Raw genomic sequence first — 17,595 nt, 5'->3', positions numbered from 1 at the left:
TTATTTCAAGTTTATGAGTTTCTTCAATCCTAACACATTTTTTTAGCCAAATCAAGCCAAAATTGATGTCAAAATAACGGATTTTTACTAATACTGAATAACCCTTCAAAATGCGTTTTCCTGGAATTTTCTTATGACCTGAATCATTCTCTGAAGAAGCCAAGATTCTGACTACATTTGTGTCGTCACATGCACACTCGTAATCAAACCTTTTTGGAATTGAAATTCGCAGAAATATCCGAAAATTGTGGGGTTTTGATGGGAAAATGTAGGTTTGAGCTTGGGGGAGTATCAGAGAAGGACTTATGTCTGGAATTTGATTGAACGAGGTGTCATATATCTAGCGTGTTAGCTTCATATTTTCAATTTCTATTTTAAACGATCAAGTTTTTGAGAAAAGCAATGCTAGTTTTGCTATCTTGTTTATATGTTTTTTCAAAAATAATTACTTTAAACTATCAAAATGAAACCTCATAATGATCAAAATTCTGGCAACATTTTTAATGTTTATCTATATTTTTTTTGTTGCTTTGATGGAAAGACATAATGCCTAAAAACAAAACTTTTTCGATTTTCAACTATTCAAAAGTTATATTTTTCAAGACAAAATATTTTAGTAATTCCATCATTTAAAATTGTTTTGAAATATTAACAAAAATAAAATTTATATCGTTTTTCTAGAAATTGAAAAATAATTTCAGCTCTTATTACTAGAAACACTATAGAAAGTATATACATTTAGACAAAAAAAATTTTAATACATATTTTAATACATTTAATACATATTTTCTAATTTTTGAAAACTGTTTAAAAAATGTTTTTAAAAATAGATTTGTTGCAAATATAAGTAGTTACCACAGATTTCGAGTTATCAAAAAAAATATAGCACTCTTGGGCAAAATTTCTATTTTTGAAAATAGCTCAAAATATCATATCAAATTAAGCACTTACTCAATAAAACACCCATGTCACAAACTGATAACGGTAATTGATAAGAGTTAGAGTAGATAAAGAAAAAGATGCAACCAGTTAGTAGAAGAATCCGAAATTTCCGGCACACACACACACACAAGATAAAGGCGAATTCAAAAGAGAAAAGAGAAATGAGAGTTTATTGTCTTCTAATTCATTTTCAATAAATATCCACTGATATGCATTGTCCATTATTTCCGTGAATGTTCTGTTTAAACTATCCGTAATTGGGTCGGCAATCATCTATCCTTTCGCTTTTCCTTTCCCAATATCTTCTGATTCCCGATGAAAGAAAAGAAGAAGCTTGTTAGTCAATTGGATACGCCCGTCTGTCTGACGTCGTCTAACTACTTCTAATTACTTGAATTTAGAATATTCTAGATAATGTTCTTATTTGTTCCTCTCTCCTGTGTCCACCTTTAGTGCTCAAAGCTCACCTATTTTGAGAATCACCTACGCAACTTTTTTTTGGAAAAGTGCCAACAAATTGTACCTTTATTTTAAAACACTGTAATCTTCCTTTTCTGAAATTTAAAAATTTGGAAAAAAATTGTACTTGTTAGACCAAGCCAAAGCTCTAGATTAAGCCTAGGAATGTTGTAAGTTTGAGTCTAATACTAAATCGGAGCCTAAGCTGCAGCATTATCCAAAGCCCAAGCACAAGTGTAAGAACGTTGAAACTATGCTTAAGTATGTGCCAAATCATGCCTAAGCCTAAGCCTAAACCTAGAAGTAAACCTAAGCCTAAGCCAATACCTGAACCTGAGCCTAAGCCTTAGCCTAAGCCTAAGCCTAAACCTAGGCCTAGGCCTAATTTTTCTAAACTTGCCGTCTGTTTTGTCCTGCACCATCATTATTTCCAGAATCGGCGCACAGTATTTCGTTGCATAAACCAGTTTTCCTATGATACTTGAGGATACTACTAGATACTCAAGAACATGCTTCACAGCAACATTCCTTAATTGTTACATATCTCAATAAGTTGTGTTACAAGTCACTGTTTTATCGAGCTTCTGTTTTGTTTTTTTCATAAGCATTTGTTTAAACCTACGCCTACGCCTGAACCTGAGCGTTTACATTTCCGCCCTTTGATCTTACACAACTTGGCATTTTCTTGGAAACTTGACATATTCCATATCCAAAATGTTTTGCACATAACCTCAATCACTACCTATCTCCACACCACAATCACCAATTAAAACACAAAAATTCTCCCAAAAAATATCTAAAAATACCCCTTAAAAATACGTCACCTGCCCTCCGCCTCCCCTCGGTCATCTCCTTATTTCAAGAAACTCGGCGCCTCTTCAGTTTTTGATTTCCGGTATGAAATTCAATCCAAGTGAGTCACGAGAGTGTACTTCATTTCTCTTATAATTATAGAGTCTCTTGTGCGGGTTTACATCATAATTGTAGCGCTTGAAAGGTCTGAAAATCGACATTAAATAGTTGAGTTTTCAACTTGTTTCGGTAGATTTGAGCAAGTTGTGCACATTTTTCTGACCAGATTTTCAGTGTTCAGCATGGTTTTCAATTACTAAAAGCAGCTGACATTATGCTGTTCTGTAAACCTGTGGGGCGTCGGCCGCTGCACTTGTCTTAAAATTGAGTTAGAGCAGCTTAGCAGCCGGCACTTTACAGGTCTTTATTTTAAAAACCTGTGAAGTGTCGGGCATTGATTTTTCATATATTTCTTGGCATGTTTCTGTTCATTCATTTCAATTTTTTTAATGATTTTTTTTTCAGAAATGCGGATAACGGTGTTAATCCTATCAACGTTACTGGTCACTATTCTCAACGGTTTACCAATTGTACCTGGTAAGTTTCCAAATCTAATTGACCTAAAAACTCGACTTACAGTAGTCGAAGATTCAATATCCCCAGAAGAAGTCCCTGAACCGTCTCCAGAAATTGAAGAAAATACAGTACCCCCGCCACGTGTCATATCTCCACGTGTCGATGTGAGTGTTGATGTTAATGAAGACGGAGTGTTGGATATTGATGAAATACGATATGCAGCATTTGTGCATCACGGACTGTCGGCTTCGGTAGTCGAGGACTTGTTTAAGCAGGTAATTTTTATGCCCAGTTTTACTTTAGATTTCAAAAAAAGGCTCGGAAGGTTAAAAGTTCAAACCCCCGGTGTCCCAAATAGTTTTTACCAAAGACTTAAGGTACACATGATGAACTAAACATTTCCCAAGAATTTGGAAATTTTAACACACCACACAGACTTTTCTAATTCATTAAAAAAATTTTTAAAAAAGATTTGAAAATATTGCATACCCCCGCGAGACTTAAATTTTTCCAATTTCCAGGTAGACACAAACCGTGACAACGTGCTAGATGCCCGAGAATTCGATGCGATTCGAATGTTGGTACTAGAAAAAGCTGAAAATGCAGCTCTGAGATATCTTCAAAATGTCGATACCGACCGGGATGGGCTATTATCTCTCCAGGAAGCACAAATCTATTTGTTAAGGGAATATGGAATTGGTGAGTACTTAATCTCTAAATATTTTCTTAAAACCAACTAATACATAAAATAGTTTGAAATTTCTAGGATATCACGATGTTGCTCGTCTGTGGAAGCTAGTTCCAGCTGATTTGAGCGATAGGATGAACTCTACATTGTTCAGTAAGCTCAGACGAAGAGTTCGGGGAATGACGATTCGATTGGCTCGACAGATTATGAAGGTTTGGCCAGTCTTTACACATTGAAATCGTTAACACGATGGCTCGGTCTGTCAGTGCGAAAAATTTATAATGACTAAAAATATGTTCTTTCAACCAAAAAAAAATTTTTTTTGCTTATAATACCATGTCACGCGATGTTTTAGAAGTTAAAATTTCTGCCAAAATATAATTATAAGTTTCAGAACGCCGACCTAAACGGAGACGGTCACATTTCTGTTGACGAGGCGCAAGCCATCGCATTTGAGCAAGAAGGGATTGGAGCCGGTGACGTGGCATCTATGGTCGGAAGTGTAGATGAGAATATGGATGGAGAGCTCAATGCGCCAGAGTTTGCAGATTTCGAAAGAATTATCAGGGCGAGAGCAATTGAGAATAGCAAGTAAGTGAAATTTCTAGAAATCGGGATCGAAGTGGGTTCTATTTTTAAAAAAATGGATTAGTACCTAGCACAAAGAACCATTGCCTTAAGCCTACAGTACTTACCCCGTACCTCTACTGTAAACTTGGAGTGCTTTACAGTACACCTATAGTCTTACGACCACAGTAACTACAGTAGTCCTACAGTACCAGCCCTGTACAGCAATCATAATACTTTTTATCCTACAGGACCCCCATATATCTACCGTACCACTAAAGTACACCTACAGTATCTAACGCGTTACACTGGATGTCTGCCAGTTTTAAACAATAATTTTTAGGAAAGCTATGCGAGTTGTGGACGCTGACAATAGTGGGACCTTGACACTTGATGAAGCAAAAAGAGTTGCCTTCGAGCATTACGGATTCGATGAAGCCACATTGGCACCGTTCTTTGGTCAAGCTGATGAGAATGAAGATGGGCAACTGGATAATGTAGAGTTTGCCGGCTTTCGATCAGTCATTCGTGCTCGATCAGTCAGAGATGCCATGGATAAAATGAAGAGAATTGATACAAATGGGGATGGTCTTGTATCAAATGCAGAAGCCACTGATTCCACGAAAAAGGAGGATGATATGGATTCTGAGGAGACTTTAGCGCTATTCAATATTGCTGATCAGGTAGTGGTATTTGATAATGTAGAATTCAACAATTAAAAATTTTCAGAACAAAAGCGGAAAGTTGGACAAAGTAGAGCTAGCAGATTTTAATCGATTGGTCAGGTTAAGCTCCATTAAATTTGCAACCGATCATTTTAAGGTGAGGTTTCAGGTTTTTCTTTTCAAAAACAACGTTAAACTTTTGGCTAAAGCTCCCATAGCTGGGAGCCCTAATTTTGGCCATAACCAAATCAAAAGCCTGAGCATAAACTTTAGTTTGAGCTTAATCCTAAGCCTTTGAACACCACTTCTTCTAGGAATTCGATTTGGACGGAAATGACGCTGTAACATTTGACGAGATTGCTTTGCTCATTGAGCAAAAATATGGAATCCCCAGAAGCATGATTAAGACATTTTTCGATCGCATCGATGTGGATGGCTCCGGTGATTTGATGCCTGCGGAAATTGTAGATTTTAGGTGAGAGAAAAAACTGTTTTAAATTTTTTTTCAGAACGAAGGTTCTGTAAATTCAAAGTTAAACTTCCAGAAAGTAATATTTTCAGACATCTCATTCGAAACCACGTGTCTCAGCAACGACAAGAAAAAGTATACTTTTTGACACTTTAAACCTTTTTTTTTTGAAATTATTTTTTTTGTGTGTATTTTCCTTTTTTTTGCTAACTGTATTTTTTTCTGGATTTGGTGGAATGGTGTAATAAATTCTAATAACAATTCTTATTTTTAATTTTTATTTGAACGTTTTGAATTTAATTTCCACTCACAACAACTCTAATATGAAATATATTCTTAAAATGTTGAATTTAATTTTAAATTGTTAAATGTTTTTTTATTTGAAATTTACTTTTTTTTACTTCAAAAAAATCAATTCTTTTAGCTATTAATTGGAAAATTTTGAACCTTTTAGTTCCTGTGTTTTACCTCTAACAACACAAAAAATAATATAACAAAAATCTCAACCTGTTTATTTTTTCTCTGTTTCAACGATACCTTAGACCATTTATCTTCATTTTCAGCCTCCACCATCCACTACGCCAATCACCACAACCACTGAGGACACCCCACTAATAACCACACCCGAAACTACAATAACCCCAACGACTACAGTACCCGAAGAAGTTACAGTAACCACAAAAAAACCAAAACAAAAATTGAAGCCTGTGGAGGTGGCCGAGTTAATTGATGGTATAGCAAATGACGTCATAGCTCAGGATATATTAAGAGAAGTGGTTGCACCCAAAGCTACAGTGCTCAAAACTACGGTACCTACAACTACAGTAATCCAGACAACAGAAACACCAAGTACTAAATCGAAAACTACGAAAAAAGTGAAGGTAAGCATAAACTTTAAAACATTTTTTGCGTCCAAATTGATGCATTAGGTCCACAAAAACACTGCATTGTATTTTACGCGGCAAACCAATTTTTTCAATTTCATGAATGAAAAAGGGTTCAGGTTACCACAACTACTGTTTCTACCACCACCATCACCACAAGCACACCACCTTCCACCACATCACCCACCACTACAGTAACCCCTGTTGCCACGTCATCAGCGACCCCAAAACCATCAAAAAGAACTACTACACGGCGACCAATGACGGCATCGAAAGAACTCGTGGTTGAGGAAATTATTTATGAGGACGAAAATGGTAAAATTTTGCACCGCCTGCCTATGTGCCTACGTGCCTAGATGCCTAGAAGGCTACGTGTCTAGGTGCCTGCAAATAACCTAGTGCTTTTTAGGCTGGCCTATGGGAAAGAATAGGAACATTTTTATGAACATTTCATTTTTCAGGAAACCGGATGAATCCTAAAAAGCGAAAATCTGGAAAAGCCGACGATGTGTCATATGAGGAGATTATCGAGTATGTTGATGAGCCGGCAACTAATTAATTTATTGATTTTCTTATGTACATATCCTTAATAAATTATTTATCGAGTTGTGATAAAAGTCACAAATCAAGGGAAAATTAACTTACATACGTGTTATCACAATTGTCGGGGCTTTTTAGATAATATGAAGAGAAGTGAGTAAAAGAGGACCCCTGCGCGGTTGAGAGGAATTGGTAATAAAATTACTCTCATTTACAACCATCTCCTACACAGGGAGGAGATGACAACAGAGCAAGCGGTAAGAATATAGCTGACAATGTACAGGCAAGCAGGCCGCATAGATCTAACTATAGATAAACTATAGATCCTTGTAACAAAAAATTCACACCTATCGCCGCGGGGCCCAATGATGCGATCCTTCTGTACGCTTTTATAAACTTTGTGAACAAAATACTTATTCTTCAAAAAAAAACCAATATTTATTATATATGCACTTATTAATTTTACAACCTCAAAACATTCAAGAACAAAAAGTATTACTAGTGAAACAATGCTTATTAGCAGGTACTATAAATAGTTTATGATTGAATTGAGCACACGCACAGAGCCGCATTCCATCTAGACTGGCCGAGAGGGATGGTGATGTGGACATTGGTAGACTTGCGGCTCCATCGCCCAGGCGTACTCGGCCACGCATATGGAGTATTCCGTCTCGCTGAAAAAGTGACATGATATCTGTGGAAGTTTTTGGAATTTTCAAGGGCTTCCATGACTTCCTGGAAATGCTCAGAGTTTTTAAAATTCATTAGCGGTTTTAGTTTTTTTCTCAAAAAAAAAATCACGAATTTCCTTACCGAAATATTGAAGACCATTCGCTTCAGTCCCTCAAAATTCACATTCCTCGCGTCAATCCGGACTTGCTCATTGCCACGTAGCACAACATTCTCCCCGTTTATTTTGAGTGTCTCGTCGACTGCCGATCGAATTTTATTGGTTATTATTCTTTCAGCTGCCAGTTTCTTGATACGTTTGTCAATGGTTACTGTAGGGTGGCGAGCTGAGAATAGGGTACGACCGTCTTTTGGGGAAAGAACCTGGAAGTTGTGAATATTAATTTTATGATGTTTTTCTTTCTATTTTGGAAAGTTCTGAAAATCTGAAAATTTTCTAAAATTTTTTGGAACTTCTTAAACGACTTTTTAAATTTCGCTTGTTTTCGAAAAAAACTCCCATATTTTTTTGAACTTCCTGAAAATTTCCATCTTTCGGTTTTCTGAATTTTTAGAGCATTGTTTTTCATTTTTAGGATGTTCAGTAACTAACCGAATTTTTCTGAAACTCCAAAAAACTTCTGAACATTTTTTTAAATTTCTATTGTTCAAAAAATTTCCCAAACTTCGAATTACCTGAAAATTGTTGACTCTTTCCAATTTACACAGCTTCTCACTCATCACCAACAGGCTATCGTTTTGTCGTGACGTCACCAACATCCGTGGAGCAGTAATCGTAATATCCTTGTCCGGGAATCCTACTATCTTATTTGAAACCACCTTTTCAAATTTCAACTGGTTTCCAGTCATTTCCACTGTCTGAAAAAACAACATTAGTTTTTTTTGGGGAGCCCGTGAGGTGTCAGCCGTTGTAACAAATTTCCAGCTAGCAATATGTCGAAAAAACGTTTTAATAGAAAAATTTTCGAATATTTTAAAAGTGCACATTCTTTTGAAGATATCAAACGTTCTAATTTTTTCTAATGCGAAAATTTCTCAAACCTTCTCCATTTCCTTGGTTTTCTCGTTAAAACTGTAATAAAATCGCAAAAATGGGACACCATTTGAGTTCATTCGTAGCGTTGAAATAATCCAAATATTCAGCTGAAATTCTTTTTAAAATATATTTTAAAAATGAAAACTTACAGCTAATGTGATTAAACTAATAATAAAAAGTACAAACAGACATATCAACGTTGCAATTAGTCGTTTGGCTCGGAGTCCCGTCACCTGGAAAATGGCGATTTTAAAAATGAACTGAAATTTTAAAAAAACATTTTATATTTTTGTCAGAAAAAAAACTGCGATAGTTCTACAAAAATATTAAACCAATGTACTGATTCAGTGTCTACAGATGCTCTGCCAAAATGGCGTTTCAAAAAAAAATTGAAAAAAAATTTTTAATAAAAAACTGTTCAAGCACGAAAATTAGAAGAAGGCAGGCACGTAGGCACGTAGGCAGACACAAAAGCACCTAGGTCTGCAAAACTTTAAAATTCTTACCTCATCCCCAATTGAATTTCCAACGTTTTCATCAGTAATTTGTTCATCATCTGAATCCATATTCAAATTCAGAGGGAATATTTTAAAAAATAAATCAATAATATCAAATGAACGGAACCTCTCAGTATATGTATGTGCAAAGATCCCAACGGAGTCGGCAAAAAGTGTAAAATTTCTGAAGGAAATAGTGTGGAGAAAATGGAGACGCAGACTGGGCGGCTTGATGGACACGGATACTGATTCTTTGTGCTATCTTGATTATTTGAATACTTTTAAAACGATGTTTATGGGTTATTTATGATTTTAAAATTAATTGTTTGAACTTTCCGAAATTAAAAACAATTCTGAAAATTTAGGACTTTTTTTGGAAGTTGCTTCAAGTACTGGAATATTCTGAAAATATGTTGGAAATTTATTTTTTTTAATCTAAATTATTTTGAATCGTTAAAAATATAATATTTTGCCACTTGTCGTTAGAGTATGCCGTTTTAGAAAATAATGTTTCCCCAGATTTCAAATAATTTTCCCAAAAGCTTCTCACTCAATTTTCAATGCAATTTTCTACGGACCACATGAAACATCACCTGCTCAATTTAATTTCACCCGGTAAATCTCAAAAATCGGTCAGCCGACCTGAACAATTGGGCCACTTCAATTCATTCTTTCTTTTCTCGTGATGCAGCTGTCGAGCTGACCTCTAAGGTGAGCTCATGGCTCAGATGACCTATTTTTTGATGAACTTGATCAATTTTTGAACCGGTTATGCTAGTTTCTGTTAATCGGGAAAAAACTTGAATTTTATTTTTAAAAAATCAGAAAATTTTGAATTTTTATTCGCATTCGAAATTTTTTATTCGCATTTCGAAAATTGATACTTGAATATTTACCACAATTTTTTTTAAATTTCAATTTTAATTGTCTTTTTTGGCGAGAAATCCAAGTTTGTTAATTTGTTAATTAAAATTTCCCAACAAATTTAGCAGATTTGCTCATTTTCTCATTCTCCGATCTCTCAACTTTCCAGCTCCGTGTACTGAAGGCAAAAGTATCGTATTCCAGTAGTAGAGTGCCTCCTTCATTTCAAAAAAGAGCCATTTTGTTTACTGCGAGTGTCCGAGTTTTTAGTTTACGAGACACGAAACACCTCCCTTTTCATTTTCACACCACTTATTTTTAATTCACAATTACACAGAATTTCTCATTCTCCGAGCATTAGAAAAACAAATATATTTTTGGAAATCTAATAGCTGAGAAATTAGAAAATGTATTTTAATTTTCAGCTGCTTGTTTTGAAGTAATGAAGCATTTATTTAGGACCAAAAATTTTAATTTGTGCTGAAAATTAACACGTGCTAAGAATTCTATTAATGGTTGAAAGTTAATTCAGAACTGAAAATTTCTTGAAAATTAAATAAAGGTACTTTTTCCACAAATTCGTAAATAAAATTCCATAAATGCATTGCAAGATACCAGTTTAGACAGTAGGCTGGGAGGTACCTCCCGATTACCCAGATATTTTTATGTTCAATTTTTTTCCGAATTCCCATATCAATAAACTATTTTTAAATTCCGTATCACCTGAAAATCAAGTGACACCTGTAACTGAGAAATCCTACAAAAAAACAGTCGAAAACCAGTTAGTCCTATGTTTTTATGACTATGTATCAGATGGGTGGAATGGAAATAGAGAGTGGGGGTATGGAATATCGAATGCGTGTTGTTACACTATCATTTATGTATGTATTGGTCGAAAAAGAGAAAAAGAGGTGACACCACCACGCAGGAAGTGCCTACTCTATAATATCGACTAAAATTTCCTTTTTTTTGGGAGAACTTGAATAATAATGTGAAATTTCCTGAATTTCAATTTTTTTGAAAGTACCAATTTTGATTATGTTTTAAAACATCAATAAGTGAGCTAAAAAATTAAAAACAATTTTTTATAAAACCTAGTTATTCTTTTACAAATTGAACTGTCTAACAATTTTTAGCTATCGAAAAAAAAATTGCCAAAAAAAAAATATTACAAAATTTTACAAAACCTCTTTTTTTGTTGAAAAATTAAAGTAATTTTTGTTTTTTCAAAACATTAAACTTTCACCAATATTTATTTGAATGAGGCACCCCCCATAAAAAAATGTTCAATAAATAAAAATTGTTGTGTCCGTAAAAGTATAGAAAGGGTCTCATAAATATTTCCTTATTTGTTTACATTCACTTTTCTCCTATTCTCATATTGTCCCAGAATTCCCTTACTTTTCTAGCTTTGGGCAGCACCAAAAAACCAACAAGAGTTGTTTGAACGGGCCAAATATTTTAACGCCTTTAGAAGTTTTCTGAAAAGCGTTTTTGCAGAATTTTTATGCAAAAATTGAAATTACATAAGAGGTTTTAACGTGAGCCCTTAACTTAGTTTTTTACTGGTTGAGTTTGAATTCAGCAAGACAAAGAAGTTAAGGTTCTAGGGCTCTTATTCAGGGGTGCGCGGCAATTGCCGAAAATTCCAAAAAACCGCAATTGCCGGAATTGCCCGAAATTTTGAAAACCGGAAATTGCCGATTGCCGAAAATTTCCAAAACCGGTAATTGTCAAAATTGCCGCGCACCCCTGATGTACAACCTTTGACCACTATGAAAATATATGTGCAGTATTAACCTTTCCTGAATACCAAATTACCCCCATAGACCCCATTTTCGTTCTGATTTCATAATGTGCTCATTGAGAAGAGCTCATGTTCCCTAACGTGTCCGTGCGTGCGCGGGTTCCATAGAAATCGACCACCACCATTTTCCCTACTTCTCTATTTTCGGCCTCCCTCCCTCTCTGCAGCTGAATCCTTGCCTCGTTTTCTCTATGTCTACTCTTCTGCATCAGGAGGTCTTTGGTATCTCTACCTCTCATCTTTTTCCACTTTTTCCCTCTCTTTTCAAGGAGAAGTTGTTCGATTTTGTGTGTGTGTTTGAAAGATGGGGGATGTACTAAGATGAAGTCAGCTGACTCAATGGGTTTTTTGGTTTTGAACTTTTAGGACAGTTTTGAGGCGGTGGTCTAGGTAGCTGAGGTCAGAATTGTTGGGAGTTCAGTTGGAGTAAGAGCTTCGAGAATTCGATCTCATTTTTCATTAAAATTTGAACAACTTTCTCTAGACGTCTTTTTCTAACTACTAGTTTTTTTTTCAATTTTTAAACATTTACTAAACTTACTGCAATTTGCAAAATGTTTTCATGTTTCCAAATTTTCAAATTGAGTTTTTTTTCGCTTTGATTTTTTTTCATATTCGATTTCATTTCCATACTCCACAAAAATTTCCAATTATTCCAGAATGTCAACTGCAGTGATTGTGAGTCGCCCTCCGTCCCAGACAGCATCCTTTCACGGACCCCAACACCCAAATAGATGCTCATTTTCATCGTCGAGCTCTGAATCGATTCCTCCCACGACTGGAAGGGCAAAGGGTTCTTCTGATGTAAGACATTTAATTTTCATATCGGCATACTTTCCAGAATATTTTTAACATATTTTTTCTTGATCCGAAATTCAAAATGTCGAAAAAAAAACATTTCAAGCAAAATGCACTTTTCAATTTTTCTAAAAACTTCCGCGCAAAAAATTAGTGGGTAGGTCAAACTGTAATTTTTCAAAGTGTTTTGGGGTCAAATTCGTGTTTTGAAATATACAAATATTAAAAGTACAAAGTTGAGCCATATGTTAAAAAGTTAATTTTCAAAACAAAATTTAATTTCAGTTTGAAGAACTTGAAATCCGCATCGACAAAGCCTTGAAAGAACGCGATGCAGAATGGAGGAAACATGAAAAATCACAAATCCAATTTTTACAAAATGAAACTTCAAATATGCTGAAATCACTTCATAATGAAATTAATCGCCTCGGAAATGAGTTACGGGAAGAAAAACGAAAAACTTTGCACGGGGATGATGATTCAGCGGATAAAATTGCTGAACTGGAAAAAGTAATTACGGAAAAGGAAGCTTATACCAAGAATTTAGAAAAAAAAGTTTCAACGACTATTCAAAAACTTCAGGAACAAATTACTATTCAGGTAAGTTTTTTTTAGCCACGCTCTTTTTGTGGGCGGAGTCTAAAACACATATTTTTTACTATTTAAATTGACATTGAAGACAATATGTTTTTAATTTCTGAAATTTGGCAAAAATTTTAGATTTTTTTGGAATTTTTCTTTCTCAGACCAGCACTTTTTTTTAATATTCAAAATTTCCAGATTTCCGGAACAATTCTTTACACAAATTTCAATTTTAAATACCAAATTTTCAAAAAACTATAGAATTTTCAAATAAAAACTTTACAAGATTCGAAATTTGTAAAGTCACATTATTTTCCTTGTGGAAATATTAGTTTAAATTGTGGCTTTGAGCTTGTAAACTTATAAAAATAATGAACAAAACTTTCATAACCATGTAATATCAACTTCTTGGAAATTCATTTCTTTAATTGCCGAGAAATTTAAAAACTTTCAAAAATTCTGAAACTCCAAAACATTTTTGCAGCAATTTTTTTTAATCGAAACAATTTTCAGAGTGACCGAATCCGCCAGCTAAACGAAGAACTCTCTGACCGTAACCAAACCGTAACCCATCTTTCCCAACAACTCCGTGCCATCAAACTCCGCGAAGCAATGGCAACATCCCAGCATCGTCGTAGAGCCTCATCTCAACTCTCCACCACGTCATCACCACCGATGACGTCACCATCCTCACCTCATCGGATCTTTCCACCAGTGTCAAGTGGACTATTATCAGCTTCTGTTGCTGTAACGTATCCTGGAAATTCTAGAATTAGTATTCAGAAAAGATCAACTTCAGCGATGCGTGCACCGACTATGCCTAATTAAGCTTTCAGGAGGCAGGTGCGGAAGCTTAAATTCAATGGGTTTTTGAAACCGATGACTTTTTTATTGTACATATATACCTCAGTCAAATGAAGATATTCTGAATTTTTATTTGAAAATTATAAAAACTACGGTTTCAGGAAAGTTATCAAAATTCCATGTTATGAAAATAGGCAGGAGATGCGTTTTGGACAGAAAATCCTTCCCAAAACGTCGGCGGGGCCTAGTTGTTGCCAGAAATTTAGCCAAGTCAACCATCTCAGCCACAGCTCAAAAACATAGGTGGGGCTGCTCCGACCACGCCTATATCATGGGCATAATGTTTGTTAAGAAAATCAGGCCGCACCCCGAAATAGGGCTTCCATAAGGTCGCCGCAACGGTGGCCGCGCCGGCCTCACGGCATCACTCACGTCGCATGTATCCAAATGTATAGTGCGCATAAGAATATTATATTTTTTATTAATGTCTCATTATGCAGTTTTAATCAAAATACCTTACTGGAGGAAACATCAGAAAAAAAATCAAAATTTAATATCCGGATTATTCTTTCTCAGCGCAGCCTGATCTTCTGAAGATAGGCTTTGGAATTCCTGGTGAAGACGTTTTGCATCTGCATCATCAATTGGTTTTCCGACGGTTAAGGAGCACAAGGTGGTGGTTACCATGTGTATGAGCTGCAAGATTTTTAGTATTTATTACTAGTACTAAAAATGATTTCTAAAATGAGGTTTTTCTCAAATTTCAAAATTTCTGAATTGTAGAAACGTTTTATTCGCATTGTAGCAGCATTTTCCGCCAAACTCCTTACCTTCTTGGCATACTCAACAGCAGCCGGGCTCAAACCATCCAAACGTTTCTTGTTCCCCTCCAACACAGTTGCCAACCGTTTTCCCAATTCTGGATGCTTTTTCGAGACCTCGTCAATCATTTCACCACATTGTGAGAAACATGAATGCTTTTGGAATACCTATAATTATGTATTGCTTCAACTTTTATTACCAAAAAAGTGATGAATGTGGTAGTTCACCTCATGAAGAACTGGCTTCTCGTCAGCGGTAATTGATGAGGAGAACTCGAGTTGTTCAGTTGGGAAAAAGTCTGAAAATTATCAAAGAATTACTGAAATTATGGTTTTTTTGTAAATTAAATGAGTTGTTGAATATCAAATAGTAAAATCATTGCAATTTTCCTGTAAATATCAGTTAGAGTTTAACTTAATTATTTTTCAAAAAATTTATTTGGCAAATTTCCAAAATTTGAAAAATATGAGCTTTTGAGGAAATCTAAAGCATTGTCGCATGTTCAGACGCCTACAATGTTTCAATTCAAATAATTAAAACAAAACTAAAATATAAAAAATGTAGGAAAAATCTTTTTTTTTTTGGTCGTCTTCCAACATTACTAGTGGAAAAAACTGAGTAACTATCACTGATTGACAGTAAATAAAAAAAATTTTCAAAGAGTTTTTGAAAAGTTTTATGGTAATTTTTGGCAAAGATTTGCACCATAGGAGTAGTTTTCAACATTTTCCTTACTGGCGCTACTCCACGTTTAAAAAATTTTGAAGGAAAAAAATGTTACCAATTTTTAAACTGAGAATGCTATCAAGAAGTTGCCTACTAAAAAGTTGTCTAATCGTGCAAAATGAATTGCTCAGTTTACAATTTTAATGCCTTATAACCTATTTAACTTACTTTTGACACATTCTGGAAGTGAAGCAACGCTCATTTTTCAGTAGTCTTTCTGAAAATTTCTACGACTTTTTATTTACTCTTTCCAGTTATAAATATATATCAGAGAAAAGGTCAAAAAGATCATTTAGTGATAAGCGAGTCCTGTGATAGGACGGAAAACGTGAAAATGTGACAAAACGGCCACACCAAACATAAAAAGAACCGGTTACTGGGCACGTAAATCGAGCGAAAAACATTTTTTTATTCTTCTGTTGATTTTACTGAAATCGACTGTTCTTCAGTTCTTTTTATATAATCCTTCTTTCCAATAAATTGAACAAATATGGGCGGTACGTGCGGTGACCGAAATTTGACCGAAAAAAATGACAAACAAGGCAGATTTTGGAAATTGGTGATTCGATTTGGATTCTGCTATGGTTGAGTGAAGATTTGATGATGTATAAACACTTGAAAACCATCAAAAATTAACAATTTGAAGTATTTTTCGAGAAAAACCCCCGAGGGGACAGTGTCCCCGATGGGTTCGCAGACGCAGGACAGTCTATAAAAAAAATTTAGGCTTCCTAAAAAAATTGCTGAAACACGACACCCATATTGACTAGGTATGCAGGATATATGGAAAAAATATCAATTTGACCAATCAGCAGTGTTGGCCACGCCCAGTACGCGTTGGTGATTGGTCAATTCTTTTGGGGGCACAAATTGGCGCATCTGGGACAGTTGGGACAAAACTTTTGGTCAGAAAACTCAAATTATCGAGAGCATTAGCTAGGTTAACAAAAACTGATCGAAATTTTGAAAAAAATCCTCTGACCAATCAGCGACATTGGCCATGTCCATTACTCGTCGGTTATTGGTCACCTCGCCAGAATTGGTTTGTTTTAATTTTGGTAATTTTCGACTTATTTCCATAATTTTTGGTAACTTTTTTTGCAATTCTACAAATTAGAATTCTGGAAAAAATACCAACAACGTGGCTGGCACAAACCCGTTTTAAAAATTTAAAAAATTTTTGAAATTATAGCTCATAAAATTTCAATTTCAAAAACACACAATTTTCCTTATCAGTCGGTAATCAGCTGGTGAACACCTCCTGGAACGGGTGTTATTTATTTATTTACTCTTCCTTTGATAAAATGTCTGATAGTTGAACTCATTGTTTTCCCAAAAAATTCGAAATTTGAGAAAAAATGCTTGAAAATCCAGATTCTGTGGAAAAATTTCCAGTATTGGATCCTCTGTAAGTGATTTTGTAATTTCAGAAAAAAAAATTTAATAAACATTTTTTGAGAAAACGTTTTTCAGAATTTTTTTCAGAAAAAAGAATGTACTCCTGTCCCTGCACTCTCTTTCATCTTTAATCCACGTGGCAATGTTCTATTTCCTATTGGTCCAATGGAGTAAAGTCGATATTCCAGTTATCACGCATTTTCAGAGTAGGAATCCAAAAATTGAAGTTGTTAAGGTTTTTGAAACTTAATTTTCAGTTTTCTGTCTGGTGATTATTGGAATCGGATTATTGATTATCTTGATCTTATTTTTCATTATTTTTAACAACGAAATGAAAAGTGACTCACATGCAAGACGATTCTTTCATATGTAAGTTTATGTCTTAAAAATTGAGATTTTAAATTTAATGCTGCTCAAACCAGCTCAAATTCTAATTTTTCCAAAACATTCTTGCGGGGGTACAAAATTTTAATATCAATTTTGATATTTTCGGTACAAACTTTTTAAAATTAAGACAATTGTTTTGGCTGAATTTTTGGTTTTTAAATTTTAAAAGTGGAGTAACGCCGGTGGGGACAGTGTTAAAACTACTTCAATGGTGCCAAAATGACCGAATTTCAAAAAAAAAACCTTTCCAAAAAAACGTTTTGAAAATTTTAGAAGTGTTTTATTATGATATTCGGTTATTTTGGCTCATCATAAGTGCATTTAGACAAAATCCTCACTGGTGCTACCCCAAATAAAACTTTTCACCATTTTCCAGTTGGCCACTGGTACATATCGCCTTATCCACCGCCTATCAGCTCTTCACGCAAATTGTGATATCTCATTGGAAAACTTACCAGGTTTGTCAACCTATATAATTAAATTCGTCAGAAAATTTTTCAGATCCCAATCCTCTACTCATCCTGTGCAACTACCGTCTCTGTTGGCATTCATTTAGTTCTGCACTCCATGTCGGTTTTTTGGAAAGTATAATTTTTTATAAA

At 34.8% G+C, this 17,595-nt stretch overlaps 5 protein-coding genes and 3 non-coding genes across 15 annotated transcripts; 5 read left to right on the top strand and 3 right to left on the bottom strand.

Annotated features, from left to right (window-relative positions):
* Positions 1-1,266: 1,266 nt before the first annotated feature.
* On the bottom strand, positions 1,267-1,354 carry K01A2.15. The gene has a single exon (NR_050802.1). It is a non-coding gene; the product is annotated as an Unclassified non-coding RNA K01A2.15 (non-coding RNA).
* A 1,358-nt stretch (positions 1,355-2,712) lies between these two features.
* cbn-1 (EF-hand domain-containing protein) lies at positions 2,713-6,668 on the top strand. Of its 4 annotated transcripts, NM_001027055.5 has the most exons (12): positions 2,713-2,790; positions 2,833-3,044; positions 3,291-3,468; positions 3,536-3,669; positions 3,852-4,048; positions 4,368-4,707; positions 4,754-4,846; positions 5,004-5,164; positions 5,251-5,293; positions 5,722-6,039; positions 6,162-6,357; positions 6,504-6,668. In NM_001027055.5, the coding sequence occupies exons 1-12, from the start codon at positions 2,721-2,723 to the stop codon at positions 6,599-6,601; spliced, it is 2,040 nt and encodes a 679-aa protein (NP_001022226.1). In that variant the 5' UTR covers positions 2,713-2,720; the 3' UTR covers positions 6,602-6,668. The 4 variants fall into 4 exon arrangements, 3 of the variants coding, with proteins under 3 accessions (NP_001022226.1, NP_493712.1, NP_493711.2); NM_061310.6 differs by lacking the exon at positions 6,162-6,357 and having other exon boundaries at positions 2,719-2,790; positions 6,504-6,644; NR_132575.1 differs by having other exon boundaries at positions 2,721-2,790; positions 5,004-5,293; positions 6,504-6,601.
* On the top strand, positions 4,127-4,276 carry K01A2.13. The gene has a single exon (NR_050801.1). It is a non-coding gene; the product is annotated as an Unclassified non-coding RNA K01A2.13 (non-coding RNA).
* A 339-nt stretch (positions 6,669-7,007) lies between the features above and the next one.
* Positions 7,008-8,970, bottom strand: sgcb-1 (Beta-sarcoglycan). The gene is made up of 6 exons (NM_061309.7): positions 8,815-8,970; positions 8,458-8,541; positions 8,314-8,415; positions 7,948-8,130; positions 7,396-7,635; positions 7,008-7,256 (listed from the first exon to the last, which is right to left on the bottom strand). Exons 1-6 carry the CDS (start codon positions 8,872-8,874, stop codon positions 7,062-7,064), a joined length of 864 nt encoding a protein of 287 aa, NP_493710.2. The 5' UTR covers positions 8,875-8,970; the 3' UTR covers positions 7,008-7,061.
* Positions 8,971-12,133: 3,163 nt separating this feature from the next.
* K01A2.10 lies at positions 12,134-13,790 on the top strand (the record flags this gene model as incomplete). 2 transcript variants are annotated; one of them, NM_061308.4, is made up of 3 exons in its annotated part: positions 12,134-12,280; positions 12,560-12,874; positions 13,370-13,790. In NM_061308.4, the coding sequence occupies 3 exons, from the start codon at positions 12,137-12,139 to the stop codon at positions 13,682-13,684; spliced, it is 774 nt and encodes a 257-aa protein (NP_493709.1). The 2 variants fall into 2 exon arrangements, with proteins under 2 accessions (NP_493709.1, NP_001300556.1); NM_001313627.3 differs by lacking the exons at positions 12,134-12,280; positions 12,560-12,874 and having other exon boundaries at positions 13,469-13,684.
* A 331-nt stretch (positions 13,791-14,121) lies between these two features.
* far-7 (Fatty Acid/Retinol binding protein) lies at positions 14,122-15,443 on the bottom strand (the record flags this gene model as incomplete). 4 transcript variants are annotated; one of them, NM_061307.8, is made up of 4 exons in its annotated part: positions 14,122-14,356; positions 14,491-14,649; positions 14,710-14,780; positions 15,377-15,443. In NM_061307.8, 4 exons carry the CDS (start codon positions 15,408-15,410, stop codon positions 14,204-14,206), a joined length of 417 nt encoding a protein of 138 aa, NP_493708.1. The 4 variants fall into 4 exon arrangements, 3 of the variants coding, with proteins under 3 accessions (NP_493708.1, NP_871991.2, NP_001300557.1); NR_132574.1 differs by having other exon boundaries at positions 14,204-14,649; positions 15,377-15,410; NM_182191.6 differs by lacking the exons at positions 14,710-14,780; positions 15,377-15,443 and having other exon boundaries at positions 14,204-14,356; positions 14,491-14,610.
* Positions 15,444-16,566: 1,123 nt separating this feature from the next.
* Positions 16,567-17,584, top strand: K01A2.12 (MiRP K channel accessory Subunit; the record flags this gene model as incomplete). The annotated part of the gene is made up of 5 exons (NM_001136346.1): positions 16,567-16,616; positions 16,694-16,812; positions 16,864-16,975; positions 17,370-17,451; positions 17,495-17,584. 5 exons carry the CDS (start codon positions 16,567-16,569, stop codon positions 17,582-17,584), a joined length of 453 nt encoding a protein of 150 aa, NP_001129818.1.
* K01A2.14 lies at positions 16,624-16,688 on the top strand. The gene has a single exon (NR_050800.1). It is a non-coding gene; the product is annotated as an Unclassified non-coding RNA K01A2.14 (non-coding RNA).
* Positions 17,585-17,595: the final 11 nt, after the last annotated feature.

This window comes from Caenorhabditis elegans, chromosome II (genome assembly GCF_000002985.6).
Source record: "Caenorhabditis elegans chromosome II".
Lineage (NCBI taxonomy): Eukaryota > Metazoa > Nematoda > Chromadorea > Rhabditida > Rhabditidae > Caenorhabditis > Caenorhabditis elegans.
Note: the sequence above shows the minus strand (reverse complement) of the source record. Positions and strands in the feature narration are given on the sequence as shown.

What these genes read in the sequence shown, in the direction of transcription:
- cbn-1 (NM_001027055.5), top strand. Translation starts at nt 2,721, where the DNA reads ATGCGGATAACGGTGTTAATCCTATCAACGTTACTGGTCACTATTCTC. An exon ending in GTTAAGGGAATATGGAATTG is followed by an intron (nt 3,469 to 3,535) that starts GTGAGTACTTAA and finishes TGAAATTTCTAG; the next exon opens with GATATCACGATGTTGCTCGT. An exon ending in TTGCAACCGATCATTTTAAG is followed by an intron (nt 4,847 to 5,003) that starts GTGAGGTTTCAG and finishes CACTTCTTCTAG; the next exon opens with GAATTCGATTTGGACGGAAA.
- sgcb-1 (NM_061309.7), bottom strand. Translation starts at nt 8,874, where the DNA reads ATGGATTCAGATGATGAACAAATTACTGATGAAAACGTTGGAAATTCA. An exon ending in TTAGTTTAATCACATTAGCT is followed by an intron (nt 8,416 to 8,457) that starts GTAAGTTTTCAT and finishes AAAGAATTTCAG; the next exon opens with CTGAATATTTGGATTATTTC. An exon ending in GAATGGTCTTCAATATTTCG is followed by an intron (nt 7,257 to 7,395) that starts GTAAGGAAATTC and finishes TCACTTTTTCAG; the next exon opens with CGAGACGGAATACTCCATAT.